Here is a 12,308-nt window from a genome sequence, read left to right on the forward strand (position 1 = left end):
CCATGAACCATAGTAACGATAAAGCTGAGTGAATGCCGACCCCAGCCTAGTGGCCAGAGCCTGAACTTCAATAGGTAACAAATGAATGACCAGTCACATAGCCTCTGTTTCTACCTGTTCCTGTTTCTAAAGTAGAATCACTGTGCCGAACACTTTAAAGTCTCTTTGTGCTTGTTTTCATCTTTGCTTTGTGTTGTCAGCTTTGTGTTCACACATAAATACTAAGAGAAAGATCATATGTGTGTCCTTATTAGGATAGTGATTTGTGGTGGTGTGTGGGACTCTATCATATTCATATATTGTTAAATGATGATTGCTAGACAACATGTTTCAGGTCATTTTACAGAGAAATGTGTAAGTAATGTAATGTGCACTATAACAAATTGCTTTGTCCTACAAGTAATTAAGTAATGTACTGCATTATTTTTAAGAAAAAAGTTGTATGCAATACGTGTAACACATTACTATTTTTAGTAATAACCCCAATAATGATCACTACAATAAGTGGAAATACCTCCAACTTGCACATTTGACCACACAGCATTTAATTTTCATAAATGTAATCTGTTTAATATGCTGCTTAGCAATGGTGGTGACTCTCAAAGTGGAGCCAGTGAGAACCCAACGAGAATCAATAAGAGAACTAGTAAGGAATCCAATTAATAGGTGATATTGATAATGGAATCTAAATCACTAAATTCCTATCAGTTCCCATCATTGCTGGTTTGCCCTTCTCATCCTGTTTATTCATGCTGGATTGTACAATAATTACACTAAGGTTGGCTATAGTAGCATTTCAAATGTTTTCAGAAGTCTGCATGTGAATTAAAGTTAGCATAAATATTCTTTTGTGGAGAAAGACAAAAAGAACAATTTGGTTAGCATCTACCACTGAGCTCTTGTACTCAAGGTGGAAAACAATTTAATATGCTGCCTTTTCATAGACAGTGTAAAAGTGGGTACAGCTGTGTCACAATTTAAAGAGCTCCACATTATGTTATTAGATGTTAAAAATGCATTAACCAGGAAATGCTAAAAGAGGTACAACGCCAGCACTGCTAGCCACCCATATTCAATAAAATGAACATGTGAATGAAAGTCTGTACTTGTAAGGAATTAAAGAGCTCTCAGTCAACGTGCTTGTAGTGCTGATCACAAGGTAATATATTTACACTATGCATCATGTTCCTTCATTTGGTTTCACTTCAGTGCTACTATTATTACTTTAGCCTGGATCCGGGAACATAACATACAATGGGTCCCATATGAAAAGGTGCCTTTGAACTGAGAAAGCTGGTACTGTGGAAGCCGGTGTTGTGCCTTCTACCAATCAGCAGGAAAACAAACTTAGTTTTTTTCCACTTCACCGGAGCATGAGTAGCCCCCCACCCACAGCCTCTGCCTTTGTGTTTCATCACATTTCTCATGCTCGAAGGTTTGGATCTCTTTCTGCTTCCTTCCCTTGAAGTTGGGTGTACCTCTGAATTAACAACGACCCCTGACAAGACACTAAATCTGACAAAGTTAACTGTCATGGATGTCTATTGCTCTGAGATAAGATGGCAGATTAGAAAACTCAGTGACAGTGATTCCTTTTATGTTACAGTTGCATAATAATTTGCTATGACGGAAGAGTTAGCGTCTATTATAGATTTGGTGACTGTTAGCACAGGAGCAGAGGCTTTGATGTTGGCATATGTCAAAGGTTCAGAGTCATCCTAAAACAACTCTGAGTAGAGGCGCTATGTTTCCTTTATTTTCTTCACACTATCTATTCACATCTGCAATAAATCAAATGTTTGATTTCACTTAAATATTTCTAATTGTCTTGTTTTACCTAGAAGTTTCATAAAAGCAGAAACCACAAAGGTGCTGTATTTCAGAATGAATGAGCTCTTTAAATGCATCTGAAATCAGTACTACAAAATCCAAGGAGTTTGTTTGTTGCTGTCTTTGATTCTCTATGTGACTCCTGCATCTCACACATGACATCAATTCAATTTTTTCAGTTTTATTTGTTGACCAAATCACAATAACAGTCGCCTCAAGGTGCTCTATATTTTAAGGTAGACCATATACATACAGAGAAAAACCTAACAATTATATAGCCCCCTATAAGCAAGCACTTTGGTGACAGTGGGAAGGAAAAACTCCCTTTTAACAGGAACAAACCTCTGGCAGAACCAGGCTCAGGGAGGGGCGGGGCCATCTGCTGCGACCGGTTGGGGTGAGAGAAGGAAGACAGGATAAAAGACATGCTGTGGAAGAGAGCCAGAGATTAATAACAAGTATGATTCAATGCATAGATATGAGGGGCCGTACAAGCCAAAATTCATTCTTTCACTCTCACACACATACATTCTTCTTTCACACACTTATACTTTCACTCTCACATACATATATTTTCACTCTCACATACATATATTCTTCTTTCACATACATATACTTTCACTCTCACATAGTTTTATTTTAATTTTTATATTTAGATCTTTATATTCTCATGTTTACACATATTTGACTGATTTAATAGTCGACGCGTCATTTGAAGCTTTGTAAGATCACTTTTCCTTCATTTTTGCGTTTACCTGTGGACGGGATTATTTTTTAAAACGGAAACGGAAAATCTCCGTTTTCAAAAATACCTGTGTAAGTGTGGACGTAGCCGAAATCTTTTTTAATAATAAATAGGTTTGAACGTCATGGGAGTGCGCATTGTGCTGCCTGCAGTTACTCTTCCGGCCACATGGTTCGCTTTTGGTAGCACCCTCAGTAAACTATGTAGTGCTTTTAAAGACACCTCAAAACGATACTTTCTACTAGAAAATGGCATATAATAATAAACACAGAATACCATATTTTTAGATTATAAAAAGAAAACAGTAAGAAAGAAGTTAGCTATAGGACATCATCTTTCATTGAGCACAATGGCTAGCTGCTAATAAGCTAGCACACGCTCCGACTTAAAAGTTGGCAGCTACACAATTTCTCCTCTAAAACAAGGCACTTTTGAAAAGACCTGGCTATATTGTCAAAAAAAAATAGTATTCAAGCAGAGAAGAGAATGGTAGCACCACCAAAAGTTCAAAAAACAACTGTTACAAGCTTCTATGATAAATAGCATTATAGATTTAGCTGATAAAGAAATACACAATTGGATATATGGAAAAATAATATGTTACCTTACCTGAAGGTGTAGTTTTATCCAAAAAGTACAGAGAGGCCAAGAGCAGCTGCATTCATTTAGGTGATCCTGAAAGAGCGCAAAATTTTCAAAGAAGGCGGACCGTTGTGTAACTCAGTAACTTTGTGTTCTTGTGACAAAGACTGCTTTGAGAGAAAATAATTTAGGTTCACCACACGAATAATAATTGCAGTAACGCTGGAGTGCTACATTTGCGTTGAATGAGATTAAAAATAATGTTTAAGCTTAAAGAGGGGCTTGAATTGATTTCTTTGAGTTTACAAATACTTAAGTGCAAAAATGTACTCCTCCTACCCCCAGTGCCCCAACAAACTCATTCATTTTGTGTTCAGAATCAGCCTCTGCTGGTTTTGAATAATTTTAGGTTTACACAAAGAAAATCAAATTAATTTGGTATTTTTTAATTGCATTTGTGAACAACTAACATAATTTGCATGTGTTCTTTGAAAGGAGGACCTGAATCTGTTTTTTGAGTGTGGAAAGGACTGCGGACTATAACGGACTATAAACGACCAGCTTCTTCAATGATGAATGCAGATGCTTCACTGGCTGATGAGCTGAACACGTTTTATGCTCGCTTCGACGCCGCAGTAATTAAAACAACAAACGGCTGCGCGCGCTCGGAGTGCACCAGTGAAGAAAATGCATTCGTCATCACAGAGCATGCCGTGAGGAACACCTTCAGGAGGGTGAACACCAGGAAGGCAGCAGGACCAGATGCAATCCCTGGCCGGGTCCTTAGAGCCTGCGCTGATCAACTAGCACCGGTGTTCACGGAGATCTTCAACCTCTCCCTGGCCCAAGCTGTGGTTCCCACGTGCTTCAAACAGTCCATTATTGTCCCTGTTCCAAAGAAACAACAGCCCGCTTGCCACAATGACTACCGTCCAGTAGCACTGACTTCAATTGTGATGAAGTGTTTTGAAAGACTGATGAGAGATCACATCACTTCTTCACTTCCTGCCACCATCGACTCACTTCAGTTTGCTTACCGGACTAATCGTTCCACAGACGATGCCATATCTCACCTGCTCCACACACCCCTGAGTCACCTGGACACTGGCAGAGGGAATTATGTTAGGATGCTGTTCGTGGACTACAGTTCAGCATTCAACACAATAATTCCCTCTAAGCTTTTCACCAAGTTGACGGATCTAGGACTCAGCTCATCACTGTGTCAGTGGCTCCTCAACTTCCTCACAGACAGACCCCAATCAGTGAGGGTGGGAAAACAAGTCTCCCCCTCCATCTCACTCAGCACTGGAGTGCCTCAGGGCTGTGTTTTAAGCCCCCTGCTGTCCTCACTGTACACTTATGACTGTGTAGCCACATCCGACACCACCTCCATTGTCAAGTTTGCTGACGACACTGTTGTTGTGGGCCTGATCTCCGACAACATCGAGATGGCCTACCTGGAGGAGATTAGGAACCTGGAGACCTGGTGCCAGGAGAATAACCTCCTCCTAAACATCAGCAAGACTAAGGAGCTGATCGTGGACTTCATTACAAAGCAGGCGAGGAATTACAAACCCCTCATCATCAGTGGCACGCCAGTGGAGAGAGTGGACAGTTTCCGATACCTGGGTGTCCACATCACTCAGGACCTGTCATGGTCCTGTCACATCAACACCCTGGTTAAGAAAGCCCGTCAGCGTCTCTTCTTCCTCAGAAGACTTAGAGACTTCCATCTGCCACTGAAGGTGCTCAAGAACTTCTACTCCTGCACCATCGAGAGCGTCCTGACGGCAAACATCTGCACCTGGTTTGGGAACAGCACCAAGCAGGACAGACGAGATCTGCAAAGGGTGGTGCGCTCGGCAGAACGCATCATTCAATCAGAGCTCCCTGACCTGCTGTCCATCTACACCAAGCGGTGCAAGTCCAAAGCTAGGAAGATTATGATGGACCTCTCCCATCCCAACAATGGACTCTTCTCACTGTTGAGGTCTGGGAAGCGCTTCCGCTCCCTTAAGGCCAAAACAGAGAGAATGAGGAGGAGCTTCTTCCCCCAGGCTATTCGGGGCCTGAACCAGGTGTAGGACTGGACTCTCCCAAACACGTCACTATAAGACTGGACTCTCACACACGTCACCACACGCACCACCACACATTTCCTATAATCCTATAATTCCTATAATTTATAATCCTTATCTTTATAATCTCTTCTGCTATTTGCACATTCTTTACTGTACATTCCTAAGTTAATTTGTAAATTTTTGTAGTAAACTGTAAATTGTAAATATTGTAAAACTTTTCTTCTGTCATTTAATGGTCGGGCATTGTACAGCTACAAGCATTTCACCCCCATGTCATACTGTGTATGGTTGTGTGTGTGTGACAAATAAAATTTGAATTTGAATTTGAATTTGAATTTGAGAGTGAGCTGTTTTGGTGGAGGCACATTCTTGGAGTATGTCTTGTTAGTTTCTGTTTTTAAATCAGGACTTGAAGTAGTTTAAATGATAATTGTGCTATCTCTGCTGAAGTAAATTGGGAGCAAAGGCTCCCAATCCTTCCTAATCCCCTTAGTAGGAGTGGGAAGATGAGCATGGATGTTGTTGCTTAGCTTATTTTAGGTACCTACTTTCCAAACATCTAGAAATATCCATCTACACATTTTGCTATTGCATTTTCTGACACTGGCATTTGTCATAAATGTATGATTTATCTTCTCAAACACATCATTGCAAGTCATTCTAGCCATGCATACTATATCATTATGTACTTCTTCTTGTGCCATTAGGATAACACATTGTAGCATTTCTGTTCCTTTCCATGTGAATGAAACCCATTTACCAGTAGAATGAAGGTTAAAATTAGAAAAAAATATTGCAGAGAAAATCATTCTCAGCACTTTTGGCTAGATGTTCAACAAATATTAAAGGAAAGCATTAGTTTCCTCCTTTGATCGCTTCTGGATTTCATTTTCTAATTAACTACTTACTATAAAACCTTGGTTGTGCTGATATGAAGGATGATGCATCCCCAGCCACAAGCCACAACTTAGCAAGCCCGGTGGCAGGGGAGGTATGTTTTTTTCAATCACCTGCCTACTGGCATTATCAAGCTGGAGACCCTTCACTTACTCTGCAAACAGATGCTACTTCATTAAATTCTGTGGTCACTATAACAATGGTTCCAAACCGCACCACCCACCACAACCATCCCATTCCATTTAAAACTTCTTAAAAGTCCAGCATGTTACATTTTCCTCTCATTGAATCATACATTCATTCCATGGCATTAGTTTAACTGCTGTAAGCAAAAGATAGAGAAGTCTCTTAATTGCAGTTTAATGCAAGGCAACAGTACAGCATCCGCATCACTGCAGCCGCAGTCCAACTCCGTCTGCCCATCTCCCGCTCCCCTCACTAGTGAACAAGACCCCGTAATATTTAAATTCCTACACTTGGGGCGATAACTGGCCCCTGAGTTGGAATGGGCACTTCACCCTTTTCTGGATGTGGACCATGGTCTAAGACTTTGAGGTGCTGATTCTCATTTACATCGGGTCTCACTTAGCTCTGAACCGCTCCAGTGCGAACTGGAGGCCACCTCCTGATGAAGCCAACAGAACTGCATCATCTTCAAAAGCAGAGATGAGAAGCTGAGAAGAAATTCTGTCCATAAAAATGAACAAAATCTGTCACAAACGAGTTCCAAAAAATCAGAAGTAGTGATGCCATCTTGATGGTGTAAATTATCTGTGAAGCCTGTTGGGAAAACAGGACCCAAATGCAGGACTTCCAGAACAAAGACAATGAGTATATTTTGAGTGTAAAACAATACAGTGCAAAACAGTTTCAATATCAGCAGTGACTTTCCAGTGCAGTGAATTCTTTTCTAAAAGCTGTTGCCACAGCTCCCACAGCAACATTTACGAAAACACACTTGGCTCCCTCGACACGCTACACAGTTTCCTGAATATGAACAAAACACAGCTGTTAATGTCATGAGAGAAGGGGATTGGACCCAAAATGCAGACTCAATAGGCAGAACAACTAAAACACTGCTTTATTGCTGGATGTCCTAATACAAAAACAAAACTGGGAAAACATCGGAACTAAACTAATGAACATAACAACGCAGGACAGAGGCCGACGCTGAATATACACAAGGGCAGATGAGGAAACAAACCACAGGAGGAAACAGACTGACCATAAACTAACAAGACAGCTGAACATGAAACATGGTAAATGGCCTGCATTTGTATAGCGCTTTTCTAGTCCTTAAGGACCCCAAAGCGCTTCACACTACATTCAGTCATTCACCCATTCACACTCACATTCACACACTGGCGATGGCAAGCTACATTGTAGCCACAGCTGCCCTGGGGCGCACTGACAGAGGCGAGGCTGCCGGACACTGGCGCCACCGGGCCCTCTGACCACCACCAGTAGGCAAACATGGGGTTAGTATCTTGCCCAAGGATATTTGGCATGCAGCCAGGAGGCAGCCTGGGATCGAACCACCGACCTTCTGATTAGCGGCTGACCTGCTCTGTCACCTGAGCTACAGCCACCCACTAAACATAGGACAAGAGACTGTCAAACTGAAACAGGAAATAGTGGCACACAGACAGACGAAACCCAGGAAACAGAGGGAGAAGAAATGGGGCCCATGACTGGAGAAACAGGCAACTAGACAAACATCAAGACAAGACTGACCTAACTAGGAGAATACTGAGGGAAAGACACAGAGATTTGATAAAAAGACATGAACTGGACCAACACCCAATACAACCTAAACTAGAAATACTAAATAAACTCCAGTGTGTAAGCAAAATAAACTAGAAAATATAAAATACACTGAGAACATAATGAATAAACTAGACTCAAGCATCTTAAGCATCTCCGCAAAGTGTGGTTGCATTGACCTCTGCTCCTTGGAAATGTGTTGTAATATTTTTTTGCGTCCATCCAGTCAGTCTTCCTGTATCGTTAGCATTCGCTTGACAGGGCTCAAATCCACTGGGTCCTGTTAGGTAATAAATATATAATCTTAAATGCTTTTATGCTGATTATATTGGTTTATATAAGAGAGGCCCAGACTTCAGTGTAAAACTAGGTTGCAGGCTGACAGGAAATTACATGCTTTTGCAGAGCGTGCTTTTGCAGCTAGAAAGTGAAACCAACTAGGCTGTTTGATCGAAACTTAAAGTTTGGTGTGATGTAGAGAGCGAGTATATAAATACCTAGGCTTCCGTTTGTGCTTCAGACCTGGGGTTGTGTGTTTTGTGTTCAGGTCTCCATATCCGGATATGTAAAATAAAGATCATTTTTAAAGTAAAAGGACCACTTTGAGCCCTGTGTCTTTCTTGGCCGTAAAGAATACTAAAGAACCGGAATTTAATAGTCCATTCTGGCTGGATCATTCGGTCAAATCTGTCAGGAAAATAGGACCCAATGCAGGACTCCCAGAATGAAGACAGTGAATTTATTTAGAGTATAACGTAATCTTTTCAGCAGTGACTTCCCAGCTTCCAGTACAGTGACTCCTCTTCCAAAAGCTTCTTTCTCCACAGCTTCCACAGCAATATTTACAATAACACACATGGCTCCCTCCACATGGTTCTCCTTACTTGCCAAAACACAGTTGCACGAGCTGACTGTTGCCACACAACGATCCAGTGTTGACTGAAGCACAGCCACTCTGTTAAGTAGGTCTCTAGTGATGAGCTACAAACATGTGATCATTGTCAGGTGTGGCTGGCTTCAGAGTGGAAAACTGTCAAGGCCCCATGTTCATATGAAGGCGAGAACATGTGCACACACACACGCACATAAACGTACAAAGAGGGAAAGCAGGGACAATGAGCAACAACAAACAAAAATAGAAGCATCAGGTGAGGACATGAGGACTAAAACATTACCACACCTGCAAAATAATGGCTAATAAAATGGATCACTTTATAGTCCAGTGAAATAAGCCCTATAATAGTTATTTCTAACATATTTTTCTTGGAGTGTTCAATAGTAGCTTTGCATGATTAAAAAACGTTTTTTCTTATATTCATCCTTGGTGCAACACCTCGCTCCTTCTGTCATTCTATTAGCGCATTCCTGAATAATTTTAGAGTTAGGGGACAATCGCTTTTTCACACAGGGCCAATTATGTTTCAATTTCTTTCTCCTTAATCATAAACACCTTCATCTAGAAACGTTTGTGTTTACTTATGTTATCTTTGTCTAATATTTAAATTTGCTTAATAATCACATTTAAGTGTGACAAAAATATAGGAAATCAGGAAAGGGGCAAACACTTTTTCACAACACAGTAACATTAATACTATAAATGTGGCCAGGTCTGTACTCTAAGGAGCTTGGAAAGAAAAGCGTCTGGACGTCTTTAAGTTGCTTGAAGACGTTTCAACTCTCATCCAAGAAACTTCTTCCGTTCTAGGGCAGAATGGAAGAAGTTTCTTGGATGAGAGTTGAAACGTCTTCAAGCAACTTAAAGAAGTCCAGACGCTTTTCTTTCCAAGCTCCTTAGACTACAATGACCTGGATCACTGAGAACCTTCACAGACCAGGTTTGTACTGTTGTATTTTTGTTTTCTTGATATGAAATTATTTATGATCAATTAAGGCACATGCCCATTCTCATCTGTCCTTTTCTTCTATGAATGTCAACCCAGCATTTTGGGCTAATGTGATTTTAAAGTTCAAGTCAATATGAGAGAGTTAAATTACAGTGAAGGACAGTAACGTCTAACCCTTGACTTGAGGTTATCCTCTTACAGAGCACACTCAATCAATGAGCCTGCCACACACACAAATCAAATTTCCTTGGTGAAAGTTAAAATCCTGTCGTACTTAAAATTAGTCTGATGCTTGTCTAATAAGCAATGTGGCATAGATACATGATGAAGAAAATCAATCATGTATAACATCACACCGAGCCAGAGAATTGAGAGATTTGTCAGCTAATTTCATGCTAATTGAGTCCCCATCCCTGGGGTTATTTTTAACCTCATCATGGGTCTGACCACATGCAATAGCAAGTACTTCGCTTATTTGTCATTAATTAGAGTAAAAACATCAATCACGATTCTTCTTTCTACCCTCAGTACCTGCCAGGATCACTAACATATCAAAGGACGTCACGGTGAATGAAGGCAGCAACGTCAATCTTATGTGCCTGGCAGTTGGTCGACCTGATGCAAACATAATTTGGAAGCATCATTCACCAAGGGGTAAGCCATGGTTTATTTTTATTTCATTGTTCAGCTGATTACTGTGTGTAAATCCTGTGATAGAGTACCCCGTAGCAGAACCTTTTGGATTCCAGTTGAGTTGTAAACTCATGGTGGCATAAAAAATTATTTTGTTATTATTTTGAATCATGAATTTGTTACTACACTTTTCTTTTGTCCAAAACTAGAAAATTTATATTGATCTCTATTAACATTCAAGTTGTCAAAGTTCATTTAAAAGTTTCTCAAAACAAATATGTGAAGCAACTCATTACCTCAGTGTAAAGGTGTCTAAACCAACTCCCCACACACTCAGATACACTTGAGATTCCCACACAACACTCCCAATTCTTGTTTCACATGAATTTTCTTCTATATGTAGAACAGCTATTTATCTCTAGATGGAAATTAATCTGTAGCTGTTTTTATTAACGTACACTTTCCACAACAGGGTTTAAGATTAATTATAGGCCGCAACCCTTTCTTCTTTTCAAAGTGGTGGATTTAAGGAGATGAAACTGCACAGTCTGTGGCCTGACAAGAATGAACTCCAATCAAAGTATTACTTGGCTAGAGGCCACAGCTCATTTTTTGATTGTTTGGCTTGTTTGGATTGTTGGCTCCTCACAGCAAAATACCACCTAAGATGCTCTGTGTGCCACTACGTATGTGTATCTTTGTGTGTTTTATGTTCTAATTGCGCTTCCAACTGTGCTTTCAGCAGTGTATGTTATGTGCTGCTTCTCTATAGGATCAGATATTAAGCCTCCAACATAACATGAATGCTTACAGCCAAGCTGTTGCTCTTTCTTTTACAGTTGTCTAGAGCCAGCAAAACCTGGTTTCCACACCGTAGGAACCCTTCACTACCTCAGTCATTCAGTGTTTCTGCCTCCCTGCATTTACTGGTTTCCTTAGTGTTTAAAAATGCTATAAAATAAGTCTTAAGTCATATTCAGTTCAATCCAGTTTAATTTGTATAACACCAAATCACAACTACAGTTGCCCTAAGGCAATTAAATTAAATCAGTTAATCCCTATTAGAATAACTACAGTGTGGACTGGTGTGATTAACACAGACTGCATATTCAATTCAGTTTTAAGTTTTAAGAAATACAAATTATGTTGCATTTCAAAACATACCTTTTATTTTATCAAGAGGAAATTAAAGGAAATAGTAAGTAAAATGTAAATATAAAAAGTCACTCTGTTATGTGATTTGAAACTCCCCCCATATCAGAAAGAAACTCTTTACAACCCACTGTGAGCTGGTGCACAGTTGCAAGAATAGTGGTAAATAGAATTAGAAGTAATAAACTGGCATCAACAGCCAGTCAACCTGGTATATTGCCTTTATGCTTGTGCGTGTATGTGCTCTAGTCAGTGGGGAAAGTAATGGATTATCTTACTTGGCGTTTCTCTGACTAGCACTAAAGAAAAGAAATACTATGTGGGGAGATCTTTGGGCAGCCAAAGAAATTGTTGCTGGCACTCAGAATCGTAAATGTTTTTCCTGCAGAGTAGCATTTCAGACTCGCTTATTACCATTTGCTTTTCATGTTTGTCACTAGTGATAATGAACCATTCCCTCAAAGGATAGTGTTGGTGCTTGTTTGCTCACTTCATTGCCAAACCGTGTTTTTCAAGATTTAAGCTGCTTGAATGTCTCAAATGTCTTAAATCTGCAATGTTGTCTTGCACTTTATATTACTTATATAACTGGCATAAAATGTTCACTCTCAAATAGTGTCAGCAACATAAACGATTGTAACTTTGCATAGAAGGTGCTGCACCTTCACTGTGAATAAGAAAAGAATCTTTGGCAAATGTTACTTATTTTGAACTTAAAATTTCACAAGAAACTGTTTCAAGTGAATTACTGTAAAATTACCGTGTATGTGGAGTACATGA

At 40.0% G+C, this 12,308-nt stretch overlaps 1 protein-coding gene across 1 annotated transcript in view; it reads left to right on the plus strand.

Annotated features, from left to right (window-relative positions):
• Positions 1-12,308, plus strand: part of opcml (opioid binding protein/cell adhesion molecule-like) — a 269,728-nt gene that overhangs the window by 178,493 nt on the left and 78,927 nt on the right. The window contains exon 3 of the mRNA XM_080866698.1: positions 10,272-10,397. Within this exon, the coding sequence (XP_080722824.1) occupies positions 10,272-10,397 (126 nt within the window). The remainder of the gene's footprint in view (positions 1-10,271; positions 10,398-12,308) is intronic.

Source organism: Rhamphochromis sp. 'chilingali' (genome assembly GCF_963969265.1).
Source record: "Rhamphochromis sp. 'chilingali' genome assembly, chromosome: 19".
Lineage (NCBI taxonomy): Eukaryota > Metazoa > Chordata > Actinopteri > Cichliformes > Cichlidae > Rhamphochromis > Rhamphochromis sp. 'chilingali'.